The 18,219-nt window shown below is 57.0% G+C and overlaps 4 protein-coding genes across 4 annotated transcripts; 2 read left to right on the forward strand and 2 right to left on the reverse strand.

Moving 5' to 3' along the window:
• Nucleotides 1-901: 901 nt before the first annotated feature.
• Nucleotides 902-6,464, forward strand: DUR1,2 (Urea amidolyase; the record flags this gene model as incomplete). Its single annotated transcript, XM_036635058.1, has 2 exons — nucleotides 902-905; nucleotides 1,003-6,464. 2 exons carry the CDS (start codon nucleotides 902-904, stop codon nucleotides 6,462-6,464), a joined length of 5,466 nt encoding a protein of 1,821 aa, XP_036500634.1.
• Nucleotides 6,465-6,856: 392 nt separating this feature from the next.
• On the reverse strand, nucleotides 6,857-8,752 carry AVT2 (Vacuolar amino acid transporter 2; the record flags this gene model as incomplete). The annotated part of the gene is made up of 4 exons (XM_036635059.1): nucleotides 6,857-6,885; nucleotides 6,949-7,521; nucleotides 7,572-7,734; nucleotides 7,793-8,752. 4 exons carry the CDS (start codon nucleotides 8,750-8,752, stop codon nucleotides 6,857-6,859), a joined length of 1,725 nt encoding a protein of 574 aa, XP_036499658.1.
• A 1,246-nt stretch (nucleotides 8,753-9,998) lies between these two features.
• CGCS363_v003211 (Transcriptional activator protein DAL81) lies at nucleotides 9,999-12,303 on the forward strand (the record flags this gene model as incomplete). Its single annotated transcript, XM_036635060.1, has 3 exons — nucleotides 9,999-10,450; nucleotides 10,674-11,809; nucleotides 11,870-12,303. The coding sequence occupies 3 exons, from the start codon at nucleotides 9,999-10,001 to the stop codon at nucleotides 12,301-12,303; spliced, it is 2,022 nt and encodes a 673-aa protein (XP_036499659.1).
• Nucleotides 12,304-13,610: 1,307 nt separating this feature from the next.
• Nucleotides 13,611-15,360, reverse strand: ctsD (Aspartic-type endopeptidase ctsD; the record flags this gene model as incomplete). Its single annotated transcript, XM_036635061.1, has 3 exons — nucleotides 13,611-13,885; nucleotides 13,940-15,041; nucleotides 15,136-15,360. The coding sequence occupies 3 exons, from the start codon at nucleotides 15,358-15,360 to the stop codon at nucleotides 13,611-13,613; spliced, it is 1,602 nt and encodes a 533-aa protein (XP_036499656.1).
• Between the last annotated feature and the right edge of the window lie 2,859 nt (nucleotides 15,361-18,219).

The following is an 18,219-nucleotide window of genomic DNA, read 5'->3' on the forward strand; positions in this document are numbered from 1 at the left end:
CTGAGGAGGCTCTTTTGCTGCCAAGCCACCTGAATACGATTTTGAATCGGCTCTGAGCCTCTGACCCCGGTGCAGGGCAGGCTGCAGTGAGTGAGTTGCAACTTGCAAGTGCAGTTTGTCCCTGGAGACTCCTCCCCAGTGGAGTTGGCCCGTGTTCTCCCTCGTCCCAAGTATACCAAAATTAGGTAATCATGCAAAGTTTCATAAAGTTGACCCCCACTTCCCAATCTGATGCGGGGGCACCTGCCACAAACCGGGGCCGGCAGGTGCTCCCACGCCGGCTGCCAGCCCCAACACTTACTCGATGGGAGAGAGCCCCATCCGTTCTCTCCAAATCCGACTTCACACCCCGCCGGCGACCCTCCATCACTTCTCCAAAGCCGCCGGCCTGCCCGAAGCACGCTCGTCTGCCGACCATCTCCAAGGAAGCCAAGAACTTCACCCATCCCGGGCACGCCCACGACCGTTAAACATCTTTCAGGGGCCGCATTGACGACTCGGCCGATTCCGATTTCCCTACGTCACTCTTCTGTCCAGATTGGCATTGAGATAACCCTTTTTTTTTTTCTCTTACCCCACGATCATTGGATCGGCCACGCGACACTTCAGCCAGCCCTACAGAACTCAATGGATAACGGTTTTGAAGGCCGCCGGCGACTTACACGACTGCCCGAAGGCTTTGCCGAAGAGTACCTCTGGGCAGGACGACGGCCGCACTGATGAGTCTGTCTGCTTGATGGGAGCAGATTGATCATAAAGGGGCCTGAATTCCAGAGTGTCACCAAAAGGAGAACTACTGTTCGCTTGTCATTCCAACTTGCATCATCTGAAGCATTTTTTGAGAGTTTTTTTTTTGCGCTTTTTTGGCATTTCGACACATATTGCAGCCATATAATCCGTAATGGGTGCGTAGCTATACCGCCCTGACGTTGCACACGTGCATCTGGGCATCCCGATCGCTTGGGACGAACTGACTAACAATAACTCACCCTCATCCAATAGGCTCCACAATCCAAGACACCTTCCCCCTTACCATCCCAGAATGGCGATCGGCTCAAGAATCTGGGGACGGTCTTTTCCGACTCCTAGCTTTGCGTGAATCTGAAGCTCGATTCAACTCTAATGCTTGGATTGCCTTGGCCACACCTACCCAGATCGAGCAGCAATGGTCTTATGCCGAATCCCTGCGCTCGTCCGGTGTCACCCTACCACTTTTCGGCGTCCCCTTTGCTGCAAAAGATAATATCGATGTTGCCAGCTTTCCTACGACCGCTGGCTGCCCCAGCTTCGCCAACGGTCCTGTTGGCAAGGATGCCACTATCATCGCTCGTCTAAAGGCGGCCGGCGCTATCGTACTCGGCAAGACCAATCTCGATCAGTTCGCGACAGGTCTTGTGGGTACGAGATCTCCTTATGGCCCCGTGGGAAACTCCTTTGATCCCTTGCGGGTCAGTGGTGGTTCCAGCTCCGGAAGCGCCGTCGTTGTTGCCAGGGGCGTTGTCCCCTTTTCTTTGGGAACGGATACCGCAGGCAGTGGTCGCGTGCCTGCAGGCCTGAATAACATCGTCGGTTTGAAGCCTACGAGAGGCGCTCTGAGCACGACGAGAGTGGTCCCTGCGTGCCGCAGTCTTGATTGCGTATCCATTTTTGCTCTCACATCCGACGATGCAGAGACCGTGCTGTCGGCTGCAGAGGGATTCGACCCCGAGGATTCCTTCTCGAGGACCAGACCGGGTACTCTTGCCGCCTCAACGGGACGGCGCATGGCCATCTGCGACAATCCACCATGGTTTGGCAAGACAGAGCAAGCCGCTGCCTATGACAAGGCTCTAGCCAAGGCGGGCACGCTTGGGTGGACTCTCGAGCCTAGGGACTTCTCGGCGTTGTTTCAGCTCGCCAGCCTCCTGTACGAAGGCCCTTGGGTTGCTGAGCGCTATGCTGCGATCAAGGACTTCATCAAGACGCACGAGAATGACATGGACCCTATCGTTAGGGAAATCATCTTCAAGGCCAAGGACTTCAACGCCGTAGACCTCTTCGAGTCGGAGTATCTTCGTCAGGATCTAACTCGCAAGATTCATGATGCGTTTGATGAGTTCGACGCGATTCTGGTGCCGACTGCGCCTACCTTCCCAACTCTTGAGGACCTTGTCCGAGAGCCGATCAAGGAGAACGCCAACCTTGGCACTTATACCAACTTCGTCAATTTCATGGACTGGACTGCCCTTTCTATCCCTGCGGGCTTCCGATCGGATGGTTTGCCATTCGGCATCACGCTGATTTCTTCCACGTGGGAGGAGCCCAAGTTACTCGCTTTCGCCCGCGAGTGGCTTTCCACGGCACCTCGCCTTCTCGGGGCAACCAAGATTGAAAGGCTTGAGAAGCTCAAATCAGACGCTGTCGCCGCGGGCGAGCTGAAGACAACTCGTCTTGTGGTGGTAGGTGCTCACTTGGAGGGTTTTCCTTTAAACAAAGACCTGACGTCTCGAGGAGCGACACTAGAGACGGCGACGACGACTTCCCCCAACTACAAGTTCTACTCTCTCAATACCGACGGGAAAGTGAGGAAACCAGGTCTTAAACGTGTTCCCGTCGGCGGAAGTGCCATCCAAGTCGAGGTCTGGAATTTGCCGACCGCGGAAATGGCCAGTTTCATGAAGACTGTGTCTTCGCCCCTCGGCATTGGCTCACTGGAGCTGTTGGACGGGAGCTGGGCCCCTGGGTTTGTCTGCGAACCCTATGGCCTGGATGGTGCCACCGACATCACCTCATTCGGAGGTTGGCGTTCCTTCATCCAGTCGCTCGACCGCCCCAAGTTCAACGTAGCCAATCCTATTCCAGTCACTCAACAAATCAGCGGAATAAAGTCTGTTCTTATTGCCAACCGTGGCGAAATTGCCATCCGAATTGTTCGTACGCTGCACCGCCTGGGCCTGAAGGCTATCGCAATCTACTCCTCTTCTGATGCTCGTTCCCCACATGTCCGCGATGCAGACGTCTCGTTTCTCCTCGAAGGCTCTTCTGTGTCGGAGACTTACCTGAATGGCCCGCAAATCATCCGTCTTGCAAGGACTGCTGGCGCAGATGCAATCATTCCTGGGTATGGATTTCTGGCAGAGAACGCCGACTTCGCCTCCGCCGTCGAGGCTGAAGGTATGATCTGGGTCGGCCCTGCGCCTGACCAGATGCGACAGCTAGGTTTGAAGCACCTCGCTCGCGATGTCGCGATTGCTGCCGGAGTTCCTGTCGTACCGGGTAGTAAACACCTCCTTACGAGTGCCGAAGACGCTTTGGCTGAAGCCATGCGCTTCCGTTACCCTGTGATGCTCAAGAGTACTGCTGGTGGGGGAGGGATCGGTCTGAAGCGCTGCAATAAGCCTTCGTCACTTTTAGAAGCGTTCAAGAGTGTTCAGAGATTGGCCAAGGCCAACTTTGGTGATGCAGGTGTTTTTATTGAGCACTTCATCAAGAATGCGCGTCACATCGAAGTGCAAATTGTTGGCGATGGTAAGGGCAATGTTGTTGCGGCCGGGGAGCGCGATTGCTCACTGCAACGACGAAACCAAAAGGTCATCGAAGAGAGCCCGGCTATCTTCGTACCGGTTGATGTGAGAGCGAGAATGCGCAAGGCAGCCGTTAACCTCGCCTCGGCCGTGAAGTACCGCAATGTGGGAACGATTGAGTTTATCTTCGACGTTGATAGCACGGAGTTCTACTTCCTCGAGGTCAACACTCGGCTCCAGGTTGAGCACCCAGTCACGGAGTCTGTGACGGGGCTTGACTTGGTAGAGTGTATGATTCGTGTAGCATCCGGGGACGTCGGGAGCATCTTTGAGAATAGACACGAGGGCTTTGAGGTGAAGGGTCATTCCATCGAGGCGCGTGTCTACGCTGAGAGCCCCCTCCAGAATTTCAGGCCCTGCCCAGGCCGGTTGCTGGATGTCTCCTTCCCCGATGAGGTGCGGGTTGACACTTGGGTTGACGCTGGCACAGAGATGTCATCATCCTATGACCCTCTCATTGCCAAGATAATCGCAACCGGCGAGAGCCGAGCGGAGGCTATCACGCAACTGGCTACTGCCCTGGACAATACCGTGATCACGGGAGTGGAGACCAACCTGGAGTATCTTCGCGATATCGTCGACTCCGAGTTATTCAACTCTGGCGACTTCACGACGACGTCACTAAACAACTTCGACTACGACCCGCTCGTGGTAGAAGTCATCGATCCCGGCACCTTGACCACTGTTCAAGACTACCCCGGCCGCAAGGGGCTGTGGCACGTTGGGATTCCGCCATCCGGCCCCTTTGATGACTATTCTTTCAGGCTCGCCAACAAGCTAGTAGGAAATGATCCTCGGGCCGCTAGTCTGGAGTGTACCTTCCAGGGGCCCAGCCTCCTATTCCACTCTGGTGGCGTGATTGCAGTCACCGGTGCGCCTGTGGAGATACTCGTGGACAACGAGCCTTACTACCAGGAACAGGCTCTCGATATTCGTGCGGGGCAGACGCTCTCCATTGGTGCACCGAAAGCTGGCTACCGCACTTACATTGCTTTCCGAGGTGGACTGCCCGTCCCAGAGATATTTGGCTCTCGCTCTACGTTTGCGCTGGGACGAATAGGGGGTCACAATGGTCGAGCTCTTCGCGCGGGGGACCTGCTGCCCACAGGAGGAGGTATGGTGTCAGAAAAGGTCTCAGACCTTGTCAGTCCCGAACTTCCTCTACCAATGGGGCCGAATGGGACTTGGACGCTTGGGGTTATCCCAGGGCAGCACTCAGCACCTGAGCACTTTACCGAAGAGGGCCTCAACACACTTTTCAATGGAGAGTGGATTGTTCACTACAATAGCAACCGGGTCGGTATTCGTCTTGACGGACCCAAGCCGCGATGGGCTCGGCAGACCGGGGGTGACGCCGGACTACACCCATCCAATATCCACGACAGTCCCTACTCTGTGGGCAGCATCAGCTTCACCGGAGACGAGGCCGTTATTCTCACTTGCGACGGCCCAAGTCTAGGCGGCTTCGTGGTCTTTTGTGTCGTTGCTTCGGCTGAGATGTGGAAGTTAGGACAGCTGCGCCCAGGCGATAAGGTTAAGCTCAGGCCCATCAGTGTTGACGATGCGTTGGCACTGGAAGCCGCTCTTGAGGAGTCCATCGCCAATCTCAAGCCGTTGGAGTCTACTTTGCCTTCCAATAACGGCATCCCCACTCCAGCTGAGCTGAACCCCCTCCTCGGCAATATAGGCACCGCCGGCCGCCACATCTCTGTTCGCCAAGCAGGTGACTCGTCAGTTCTCCTAGAATTCGGGACAGAGGACGTCTTTTCCCTCCGCCAGTCCTTCCAAATCTTTTCCTTCATCGACCGCCACAAGCAGGCCCCAATCCCGAACGTCCTCGACCTATCCCCTGGTGTTCGCACTCTCCACATCCAGTACACACCAGGCACGCCCCCGTCAGAAATCCTTTCCGCCCTCCGATCTCACGAAACCTCCTTGGGCACCGCAGTCCCCTCTTCCCTCCCGTCGCGCACAATAAGCCTCCCGCTCGCCTTCGACGACTCCGTCTCTAGCGCCGCAGTAGCCCGCTACGCTGCCACGATCCGCGCAACCGCCCCATGGCTACCCAGTAACATCGACTTCCTCCAGAAACTCAACGCTCTGGGGTCCCGCGAGGATGTCGAGCGCATCTTCCTGGACGCAACGTTTCTCGTTCTCGGCCTTGGTGACGTCTTCCTCGGAGCCCCTTGCGCTGTGCCGCTGGACCCACGCCACCGCCTCTTCGGCACAAAATACAATCCCTCCCGCTCATTCACACCCCGCGGCGCCGTCGGCATTGGCGGGCAGTACATGTGCATCTACGGCATGGACTCCCCCGGCGGCTACCAGCTTGTCGGCCGCACGGTGCCCATCTGGGACGACGTAGCCGCCTCGGCCGCCTCACAAGACACCCAGCCCTGGCTCTTCCGCCTCTTCGACCGGATCTCTTTCTACACCATCTCTGAATCGGAGCTCGACGCTGCTATAGCACAGGGGAAAATGACAGACTTGATCAAAATTCAAGAGGGAAGCCTCGATCTCCACGCTTACGAAGCCTGGCTCGAAGAGAACAAGGACGACATCGAAGCCACCCGCGCCGCGCGCGCCGAAGCCATCCGGACAGTGCCGTTCATGGAGGAACTTCTCCGGCCGTACCACCCCCCTGAGATTGAGCGTCGCCCCGTCGAGGAAGAGGATGTTGCCGGGGAGCGGGTAAAGAGCCAGATGCCCGGTCGATGCTGGAAGTGCGAGGTCAGTGAGGGCGACGAGGTGGAAGTCGGGGACGCGCTGGTGTGGATCGAGTCCAACAAGATGGAGATCAAGATTGAGAGTCCCGTGACGGGCACGGTGGCCAAGATGTTGGTCGCCGAGGGGGACATTATTGGGCCGTATGACGATTTGCTAATTATCGAGACGGAGTAGACCGTTCTTTAGTATGCCTGCGATTTCTTTGACATCCCTGAGCGTTTATACCTTAGAAGCCTATTTCATAGAGTTAGACCAAGAATCGAGACCCCAAACCACTATTTTCCAAAGAATAAGACACGCATACCACAGCAACGAACACCCAATAAGAGCAATTTACAGTGTAAACGCCGCCTGTTTCGAATTTTTGTTAAAACCAGCTTCTGTCGAGCTTCTACAGTACACCATTTCGGTATGTAACCCTAACAACAAACGTCCCCCTTTCGTCTCCGTGTTGTACAAACCGCGAGGACTCTATTCAAATGCGCCAAAGTTTCCCCGCGCTTCTCTATACCAACTTTGAAAACCACCACATACCCTCCTCCTCTTACTATCTAATAATACATATTTTACATGCACTTGGCCGGGCCGCTGTCGTCTGGGTATCATGTTAGCATCAACATTCTCGACAACAGAAAAAGACGGGAGGGCCCAAACTCACTGCTAATCATCTTGGCGACCGCCTGTATCAAGGTGATGACCATCACCACGGTGCCGAAGACGACGATGCCGCCCGCGACGTACGTCTTCCACGAGCGGGAGCTGAGCTTGATGTAGCACAACGGCGGCAGGATGTACGCGATGGCGCACGCCGAGGTGGCGCCGACGAGCTCGAAGACGGCGCCGACGTCGCACGTCACCAGGCTCATGATCATGGCGGAGACGACCAGGCTCGAACTAAAGATGAGGTGCAGGTTCATGTTGAAGGGCTCGCCGGGGAAGAAGTAGTTGAACATGACCTCTCGGCAGACAAAGGCCTCGAGGGGCAGGGTGGTCAGCATGTTGAGGCCGAAACAGAGGCGCGCGATGGTGACCATGACGTTGTCGGCGGGGAAGTTGTTAAGAACGTTGCCGAGCGTCTTGTCGCCGAAGGTGAGGAAGCCGGCGAGCGCGACGATGAGGCAGGCGACCGTCGAGATGCCGACCGAATAGTGCGTCACCCGCGAGAAGCGGTCTATGGTGGGGGTCTTGAGAGACCCGTAAATTAGGAGGGAGTTGTGGTGGCAGACGAACGCTTGGTCTGTTAGTTTGGGGGAACGAGGACGAGTAACGGGGGCGGCGTACCGAATGAGATGACACCAATGGCCTCGAAAATACCACTGTTCACGGTAAGGAGAGCAGGTGTAAATGAGCCCCGGTCCGCCTTGGGGGTCAGAGCTCCCTGGATCACGACCGTCGCTACGATGACGCCCATGCTGATGAGCGCGAGTGTGCTCGCCTTGGCCAGCTACAGAACTCAAGTCAGCGATGTGCCCATTTTCACTCGTGGGCTCCTAGGCGCTTACCTTGGCGATGTCCCGGTACAAAGTCAAAGGATAGCTGATGCCCAGCACGAAAACGACAATAACAACCTGCCTATTCGCCAAGAGACCCAACACGGGCATCTCCCTCAGATCCGGCCAAATGGCCGTCAAAACGTGCGGTATTGAGTCGCCCACAATGATGCCGAACGCCACCATTCCGCCAAAAGCAAACGCCCACTGCGCGACCGAGATGGCGATCAAGCCAGTCCGTCCGAAACAGTGCTCCACAGTTCCCTGAAAGCTATTGCTCCCGGAAAGCTTACTGTTGACCACAATCAAGCAGATCGTCCAGTCTACGACGATCGTGAGCCCCAACAGTAGTATAATTCCGCCCAGCATGCCCGCCTGCTTGAACGCGTACGGCTGCCCGATGATGCCGGCCCCGATGATGGAGTTCGCCATGTTCATGAAGGCCATCTTCAGCCCGGACTTGGGGCGGTTGAGCTCCGTCTCTGCCCACTCGTGTACATCCTCGCCCCACTGGCTGTTGGCGAGCGCAACGGAGGGCGCCTCGATGTCCGTCAGGAGAGGCAGGCGGTGGTGGTCGTCGTGGTCGTCGTACCCCGGCGCGTGCTGGAAGATCTCGTCGTCGTCGACGTCGAAGCTGTCGCGGCTGGGGCGCGAGCCATTGCTGTTCGTCATCGAGGGCCGGGGCGGCGAGGGCTGGACGATGGAGGGGATGGGGTCGAAGCGGACGCGGTTCGGGGTGCGTGGCGTCCCCGGGGACCGGAGGGCTTGACGGAGTGGCGCGGCGGACTGTTGTTTCGGGGGTACGAAGTAGTCGTCGCGCGGGCCGGCGGAATGGCCGGCCTGGCGATCATGATGGTATTCGTGGGAGAGGGGGTCGTCGGTGAGGAGGCTTCTGTCCTCTTCGCTTGGGCCCGGAGCAGCGCCCGGATGGGAGTCGTCTCGGCGGGCTCCATGGTTACGGGCCTTGGCCATTGTAAGTTATTGCGCTGTCATTTTCCGGCGGGAAGGAAAGGAGGAAAAGAGGATGGACGGGGTTCGAAGGCGGCCTCGTCGTGTGTGTGCGTATGCGCCGTTCGTTCCGTGGTTTCGTGTTTTGCAATGGAGAGTCAAAGGTGGTGTTGAATGTGAGCTGCGAAACGTGGAAAGACAAGTGTAGAGCGAGCTTGGAGTCTGTCGTCTATTGTCGGTTCAGTCGACGTTGCTGCAAGCTGACCTCAACTCTCAAGTGGAGGTACGTACCTCCTTTTACTTTTAGGGGACCGGGAGCTGTCAGCAGTCCGCGTACCCGGCGACAGGGGCGCGGCAGGCCAGGCCCCGCCCGTAGTGGAGAAGCTGGACGCTGGACAGTGGGAGTATCGAAAGGTATCACTTCGGCTATTCCTTGCCTGAAAGTTACATCAGTGGACTTGCCTAAACAGGCTAGGTGCCTTCACTCTTCACTTATCCCACACAGCGCTTCGGCGTAATGACGGTGAGCGACTTATCAGAGAAAAAAATTCCCACAAGGCCGTACGTACGGTATTGCGATAACAGCACAGCACAGCACAGCACAGCACCACACGCAGCCCAGGCCGAATCAGACGAGTCGCGACTCTCTCAATCCCCGAGAGAGCCCCGGTGTTAACGGATTGTATTGGCTCTGTTGATAGTTGAGACACTCCTCCAGAGGTGGGAGAAGCAGTCCTCACAGAAGCCTTTGAAGCTGAGAGTCACTCCATCGTCCGACTCACCAGCCAGCCTGGTCCAACGACCACTTGGCGAGGCTTGACTCTGCGACTTTCCAGAGTGAACCCCAAAAAGCCAGGGCCGTCGATCCCTTGCAGTTCCCAATTGGAGGTCGCCTCAGTCTGATTGATCAGCCTCAATGCCGTTGTAGCCCACACCACACCCTCCCAGGCGGTTGGTAGCGTTGGCGCAGAAAGGAGCCTCACCTCGGGCAGATACAGCCCGCAAAGTAGGAGGAAAAGTCGTCATCGGCAGTGGGGAAGAGGAGGGGAGGACCTGTGCTCCCTTTTTATTTCATTCTCATCATCACTCACTCTCATATGTGTGTCACCACTTTTACGTGAACCACAGACCACACACCCAAGGTCCTACTAATCACAATCGGCCTACCTTATCTCATCCTCTCACACACATACACACACAAACTCATCACTCACCTTATCTCATCCCACCCCCGCGCGCCGGCCCCTCGCCCGGTCCCGCCCGCCGAACGATGGACGCAACACCAGCGCCCTACGGCACCACCACACGAACTCCCACCCCCGCCTCCGCCTCCGCCGGCCCGGTCCCAACGACTATGCCGGCGCCCGCGCCGACGCCTCCTTCACATGAGTCTCACCCTTCATCATCATCATCGTCGGCGGCGGCGGCGGCAGCGGCGGTAGCAGCAGCAGTGGCGTCGTCGGCAACAGGGGCACAAAGCCGCCCCTGCGACATATGCCGCCAACGCAAGACGCGCTGTGTCCGCGAAGAGGGCCGCGATAAGTGTGTCATGTGTTCATTTCATGGCCAGCCATGCACATATCTCCGCGGGCCGCTCCCGCGCAAGCGTCGGAAGGCCACAGATCCCCCGGAGGTGCGGCCCCAGACTAATGGGTCCGGCAATGCGGCCGCTGCTGGTCCTCCACCAGCTCCCATGCCGCTGGATCACCAGGAAGAGATAACGTAAGTCTCATTACAATTTTTCACTCTTGCCGTCTCTTCCTATCGTTGTTTTCTGCTTCTGTATGAAGCTAGTCGCCCATGATGCCAGTCTTGTATGAAGCTAGTCTTGAAGGGGCACGTCATTGTGCCCAGGTCTCGTGTCATGTCCTTCCTCTTTCGACCTTCACCACCTCTCTCATTCGCTCACCCCCCTCGAGTAACCTTCTAACCCGTGTCACAATAGACACCCTTCCCCGGAACTGCTCGAGGCCCTCTCTCCGTCACTAGCCGGCTCCGAGAACATTGCCCACTTCAGTCCTCAACCCTCCCTCTTAGACGGCACTCTGGGCCTACATCTCAAAACAAACTCCGAATACGTCGGCAACACATCCTACCGTGAACCCTCCCTCCTAGACCTCCACCGGCCCTCAGACCCTTCCGTCCGCTCCGTCCGCCGGCTCGACGACTCAACAGTCTTCCTCATCCACCGTGATCGCGAGACGTCCTCGGAGCCCCAACGAATAGCCGACCTCGACGCCATCGAGAAGCTCGTCCACCCCCTCGGCTCGACCCTCGTCAACCTCTACTTCCGCATCGTCCACCCCAGCTTCCCCGTCCTCCACAAAAAGGTCTTTCTCGAAAAGTACGCCCGCTCCTACCACGAGTTCTCCCCGCCCCTCCTCGCCGCCGTCTACCTCATCGCCCTCGACTGGTCTCTCTACGACCGCACCCTCGCCACCTCCTCATGGCAGCCCGACCAGGCCGCCCTCGAGGCCCTCGCCCTCCGCACAATGAGCGACGACATGAAGCGCCCAAAGATCTCAACCCTCCAGGCCGGCCTCCTCATTCAGCAGCGCTTCCGGAACAACACCTGGACCTTCACAGCGCAGCTCATCGCCCTCGCCCAGGGCCTCGGCCTCCACGTCGACTGCAGCGACTGGGCCATCCCCGAGTGGGAGAAGGGGCTGCGGCGCAGGCTGGCGTGGGCTCTCTTCATGCAGGACAAATGGGGTGCCCTGGTCCACGGCAGGCCCTCTCACATTCGCCTCGACGAGGACTGGGACGTGCGGCCATGTCGTGTCGAGGACTTTCCTGAGACTGCCGCGGACGAAGAGTACGACCCCGAGGGCAGCGCCGAGGTCGTCGTCGGACGGGAGCTCTTCCTCCGCCAGATCGAGCTGTCCCTCATCCTGAGCGACGTGCTGGCCACCTTCTACACGGCCAAAGCCACCCGCCGCGGGGGCACCCTCGACCAGATCGGCACCGTTGGCGTCGCAGAGCTAGCAAAGCCGATAGTAATGATGCTGCGGGAATGGTACGCCAAACTCCCAGAAGCCTTGCAACTCCAAGAGACCCGTCTCAAAAAGCTCTCCGCAAACGGTACGTCTCAAACCCCCCTCCCATCTACAACTCCCCATCCCAGGCACTAACTCCCCACAGGCTCCCTCCACCTCTCCTACATCTCAATAGACCTCGCCCTCCACCGCTCACTCGTCCGCAACATCTCCTCCAACGCGCCCCCGGAGCTGCGCGCCGCCATCCGCACCGGCGCCCGCGCCCGCCTCGCCGCCGCCTCCAACATCATCTCCAACCTGCAGATGGAGCACATCCAGTCCTTCTGGGGCTTCGCCGCCTCCGCCCAGCTCGCCGGCATCGGCTCCTTCGCCGGCCTGCTCTGGGCCACCTCCGACGACGACGCCGAGGCCATGTACTACGCCGACCGCGTCGAGGAGTACCTCTGGAGCCTGCGCGTGCGCGCCCAGGCAGCGCCCTTTGCGAGGGAGGCGCTGCGCATGCTCGAGGCCGACGTCGGCGGCCTTGGCGCCGTAAGGGCCGCCGCGACGACGGGGTTACATGGGGAGATGAAGATGTGAAAAGAGACGAAGGCAAGAAAGTATTATACGGGACGACCTGTCACGACTCCGCAGGCTTCTCCGGGTGTTGTGTGTTGTTTCGTCCGCGTACAGGAGCCTCCTGAGAGCCCCCTTTTCCAGCGCAGCTCTTCTGCGACGTCAAGCGGCGCATTAAAGGCCGGCGAGTGTACCGTTCGACCGAGGGTCTCACCACATCGGTCGGACAGGACGCTGGTTGCTACCGCAGTGAGCCGCCAGACGTCCTCAATCCCTGAGATCTGCTCTAGAAGGGGGGGCTCTGACGAAGTTCCTGTACACGGACGAGGGAAGAAAACATACGTAAGCTCTCCCGAGATGACGCACCCGAGACGTGACCTTAAACTCCCCTCCTCAAGCTCATGCCCGATCCGCATGCTCAGACGGTATCGCTCATACCCGAAAAGTGGCGCGGCTTGAGTCAACCCTCCTCAAGTCGCGGGTATGGTTCGTCTGGGAACGCTTGAGGAAGGGAGTTCAAGGTCACGTCTCTAGGAGGGGGGAAGACCTCGCCAGGCGTCAAAGCTTGATAAGCAGAAGAAAGCCTGCGTCTTTGTAGACATGCCGCCACACTGGCCAAGGCGGTGTCCTTAAACTCCCCATCCTCAAGCTCATGCCTCGCGTATGGGCATGCTCAGACACGTATAGTAGGCGCGTGGGACCAAGATCCGCCTGTAAGCCCCGCTTGAATTACCCCCTCTTCAAGTAGCAGGTCAGTGGTTTTGGTCGATCTGAGAAAAGGCTTGAGGAGGGGAGTTTAAGGATACGCCCATGGCCGGTGAAAGGCATGTCACTCGGTATTTTTCGATCTCAAATGGTGAAGATGGGAGAGCGACGCATATATCATGTACATATGAAATAAATGCAATTAAGCGGGACGGGTGGCCTTATGGAGGTGGGGCTGGTCTTTTGTCTGGGATATACCCCTTAAACTACTGAAGGGATGGGGATGTTTTGGAAGCTGCGGCATGTTTGATGAAAGTCCTGCGTTATTAGCACTAAGAGCGTCTTTGATATGCACATATTCCAAAAAAATTCTGAAAATAGATACTAGTAAATGAAACATTGTCATTCATCACTGAGTGTAATTCATGCGTCGAAAACAGAAGATATGTGGCCGTGAGAAACAAACGCTTTTATCTACATTACAAGTAATATTTACTATGGCCATCTGTAGCGGGCCGTCTGTGTCGGTCCCTTTGGGTATCATGTGCACATAACCATCCAATTTCCCATTCCGTAATCCCGATCGTGCGGGGATTGCAGCGCTTGATGAATAAAACAACAACTCCTCAGTAGAATCCGAACGTGGTGAAGAGACAGAAGGACGCAGCGGCAGCGACGTTGACCCAGGCAAAAGAGGCAAAGGCTGCTGCGCCAGATTGCGTGCCTGTGGGCTGCGTAGCGGCTGCGGCAGACGTCTCATGGCCGCTGAGGCCAAGAGTGGCCGTCGTCCCTGCTGAGACGACAGTGGTGATGCCGGGCTGGTTCACAACTGCGGGTGTGGCGGTGGCATCAGCCGTTGTAGTAGTGGTGGTTGGCGGGGGATCATTCCTGGTTGCAAATCCTGTAAAAAGGTTAGCATATGGCCGATGTATATATTTTCTTTGATGAGACTCACCAATACGCTTCTGGTCCTTGTCAAAGGCCGCGTAAACGTTCTTGAGGAAAACATCACCCAGCAACCAGGCTCCTGGTACGACCTCATGCCCATAGATGTTGCTCGTACAAGTGCCATCGCTGTTCTGAGATCCCCGCCAGTCCTTCGCAGAGATGACATAGCTGGTACCAGAAAAGGTGTATGTAACGTCCTTGTTGCTGTCACACGGCACCTTGAATGTGGTGCCATCTTCCGAGGATGAGCCAGGGATATTGGCGTGGAATGCGGCTACGTCAGTCTGGGGTCCAAAGACGTAAGACGTTCCAGTGTCAATGTAGGCAAGCTTGCCAGCCGCACCGGACTTCTGACCGTCGTAAGCAATGCCGTCCAAAGGAATCGCCCAGTCGCCGTTCTCAGAGCCAACAGCGGTGTAAGTGAAGTTGCCGGTGTATTTGTCGGGGTTGCAGGAACCAAAGCTGATTTCACTCGTGTTCGGTCCGTCAGCGGCTCTGTTCAGATAGACGCAAAAGATGGTGGCATCAAGCTGCTTGGAGTTCTGGACAACCTGAACGAAGTTCTCCGTCTCACCACCTGCCATCGAGAGACCCAGGATGCCATCAAAGGGGAAGTGGTTGAAGTCGTCGGAGGTTTCGTTGGCAACACCGAACTGGAAGTCAAAGTTCATGCCGGCAAATGAGATGGTGTCTGAAATCTTCTGGCCCTTGACTGATCCAGAGCCATAGGCCACAGAGAAGCCTTCAGAAAGGTCCTTGTACGAGTCGGAGTCGGTTGGACCATAGGAGCCATGCTTCTCGCAGGCGGATGACTTGCAGGAAGAGCCCATCACCCAGCTAGTGCCAGCTCCGGTATCGATGAGCATCCACAAAGCCTTCTGCTGAGAGCCGAACTTGACTTGGGCGAAGTAAGAGAAGTCCGTGCCATCCTGAGCGACAGGGGCGGCATTCTTGAGGGTGGTGTCCGCTGCGGTGATGATGCGGTAGAGGCTCTGTCTCTTGGCATTGCGAGCCCTCTCTCTGACTACCTCGGCGGATTGAAACCTCGCATACTTGCGAGTGAGACGTTCGACCTCGCGTGCAACTCGGTCAGATTGAGGATCCTCCGTCTACACACAAAGTGGTTAGCTTCTTATATTGGTGATTGGATATGACCATGGGGCTCCATCGTCGGGTCCAACAACCGAAATACACTCCACTTACCGAGTCTTTGGTAATCTGGGGACCGACATGGAAGGCCGGGTTCTTGATGGCCTTGATGGCGTTTACCACATCTTCTCCAAGCGCTTCTTGATCCCTAGTCTCCTTTGCTCCAGAAGACCCGCAACCGCCAACAAATGGACAGTGACTATCGACCTCAAACGGGAAGAAAGCTTGAGCAGACGAGAGGAATAGCGAGAGGTGAGCCAGAACCTGGGTTGAACGCATCTTGAGAGCGAGACGGGCCGGGCTGTCCTGAGCAGTAATGGATACGAGTTGTGATGTCGACTGAAGTCAATCAGTCAATACCACTCAATTCGAAGTCGCCGGGTCGGTAAGAGGCAACTGAGCAAGACACGATCGATGGGACCAAGATACTGCAGCGATTGACGTCGGGAACTCGATATCTGGGCTTTGGGAGAATCGGCTTTCGACGGGCTTTGGTGCGGGTGCCAGACTCCGCGGCGGAGGACAGATTAAGGTATTAAGAATTAGTTGTCGCGCAAGTAAAGCGGAACGTTGATGGAATGAGTCTCGAAGAGTCAGGGGACTCTTTTAATTCGGGACTCGGACTCGGGGGAGGCGGCGGGTATACAAGCAGGAATGCGTAATGTTTGAGAGTGATGTTGGCGTATGGATGCGAAAATGCTGTACGCTGGCGGGTCGAACCAAGGGCAAGACAATGGAATTGATGGACGGGTGACGGCGAGCGCCACTAGCGAGGAGGGCCAGAGACACGATGCAAGACAATGAGACAAGCGTAGATGGCTGCGGACGATGCTGTACTCTCTGCAAGGGAAGCGAGTTGGGGTCGAACAGGCAGAGATAGATGGCGATGATCTCTGGTTTTCGGGTGTTCTAAATCTGTGCCAAACCACACGAGACAAGAAAACACACAAAAAAAATGGGCGACCTTGAAATAAATCAAGATCAGACCGGACGGCTCGAGAAGAAAAAGAAGAAAGATGCCCGCCGGGTGGTGGAGAGGATTGGCGAGGCAAGGCGAGGGGAGGTGGAGGGTTGAGAGGCAAGAGGAAGAGAGGCGAGGCGGGAGGGGATCGTGGGGAGTAGTTATGGAGATGCACCTGTGCGAATCGGAGGTGGAGGAGACGCCAGTGGGCAGGCCGCTGCAGTGAATACCACCGCTAGCAGGGGAAGGTAGCGACGATGGTTGTGGTCTGGGAAGGTCCAGTGTTGATGGCGTCCTCAGTGACGGGGGGAAAGAGGCAGGAGACGCCGCTCACTGGTCAGACATGGCTGGCAGTCTGGCTCGCTGCCACGGCTCCGAGGGCTGTCTGTCCGAAAGAGAAAGGGACCTGCTGAAAGAGATTGGACGTCTGTCGTGATTATTGGCCAGAGAGGCCAGGTGCTAGCCCGGTGGAAGTGGATAGCCTGCCCGTTTCTGCTTGCTTGCTAGCAGCAGATCTGCACACATGCATGCAATTGCGCAGGGGAACTGAGAGTCCGGTGCTTCTTCCATCTTACCTCACTCACACTAGAGTCTACCAAACCACGGAGTTAGTAGCTACCTATGCACGTATGCTACCTACCAAGTCCCGTCTGACCAATTCTGCCCCTTCCTTCTGCAACTCGTCCTGCTGGTCCAAGTGGTTGATGATGATGAGTGGCTCTCCCAGCTGTCGCCTCTGTCTTACCATCGAAAAGCCATCCAGCCATGTCCCGGGTCGAGGCAGCCCCTGCCACCAATGACAGCCCTGGCATCTGCTGGGTCGCGTCCGTGGTGGGGGACACCTGGTCCGTGGCTTCATGCACGTATCTCTTCCCAGGGAACAGACCACACACCACCAACCTACCTCACAGGTACGACAGACTTTGGACACTGCTGTCAACGGGTCAACGGGGAAGGACCTGACAGCGCTGACAGTCACTCTCCGCGGCTACCTTATTCACTGGCAGACAAGCTCGTTCAGCGCGTTTTGCTGCCGTTCAACGCCTGAACGTTTCACTCAAACAGACGGACCCGTGATGGGATGAACTGACAACCCGCACTTTGCCCCTCCCGTTCTGATTGGCGGGCTGTTTTACGCGTAGCTCCCCCTTGGCGAACATCGACTCCCTTCCTCTTTGGGACGCTGCCTTCAGGGGCACCCGCTCATCACCCATTCTTTCTACGGGCTCCCACGGACCGCAAGCTTTCGGCTGCCGTGCTTCCTTATCATCCCGCCAGTCAATTGCAACTCGACTGAACCCTTCGCATGCGGCTGCAATACGTCCCGGCCTTCTTCGAATATTCGAGCCCGGCAATCGTGTCTCATCGTCCTCAGCCTCGACTCCCGGCATACAGGTGGCCGTCTCCTCGCGATGCCGTTCACGTACTCTCAGCAAGCCACAACCTCGTGGCCCCAACCGATTAATTGCCTCTTCCCTCGCACTCTGACCGTTACCGTGGGCAAACGACCAGCGAGAGAAAGCCAATTCACTGCTAGCCGCAGCCACCGAAAAAGCCGCCTTGCCTGCTTTAGCGCTAGGAAAACAAGCTGCAAGGGAGCGCTGCTCTAAAGACTCTCCACTTCCAATGTCCCCTCCATACTGCTTCGGGCCATCGCCTCCAGCCCAAGCAACCACGCCTATCCTTCCCAAGCTTTCTTCTCCAGGTCGACCCTGGTAGCCAGACCGGACGACGGCTCATTTGAGACCTCCCCCATTGACTTCGACATTGCGCAACCTGTGCGCGTTTGTCTCACACTCGCAATCCCGCTGAGAGCCAGAAGCCTTGCCCGTGGGTTCGGAAACTTCAACAGCAAGCCGCAACTTACCTACCGTCGGTTCCATGTCTACAACTCTCGACTCCTCGAGTACCATCACCGCTGCATGCAATCTCGAACCCTTTGTCAACATAGTCTCCTCCTCCGGGAACGTGCATCAGTTCTCGGCGGACTCGGCCACGGCCTATTGCTTTCCGCTCATAACCACGTCAACCAGACCAAACGATCCCACGGACGGCGGGCGCTGAGCCTGGCTCGTGCTTCCATGTCATTTGGATCTCCCTTCAATCCCTTGCCGCCTGATGGATACTCGGGAAATTCTCTCCTCGAGGTCGAGTCGTCCACTGCTCTGTGCTCACTG

The sequence above is a fragment of the Colletotrichum siamense genome (assembly GCF_013390195.1).
Source record: "Colletotrichum siamense strain Cg363 chromosome Unknown KSG_Cg363_contig02, whole genome shotgun sequence".
Lineage (NCBI taxonomy): Eukaryota > Fungi > Ascomycota > Sordariomycetes > Glomerellales > Glomerellaceae > Colletotrichum > Colletotrichum siamense.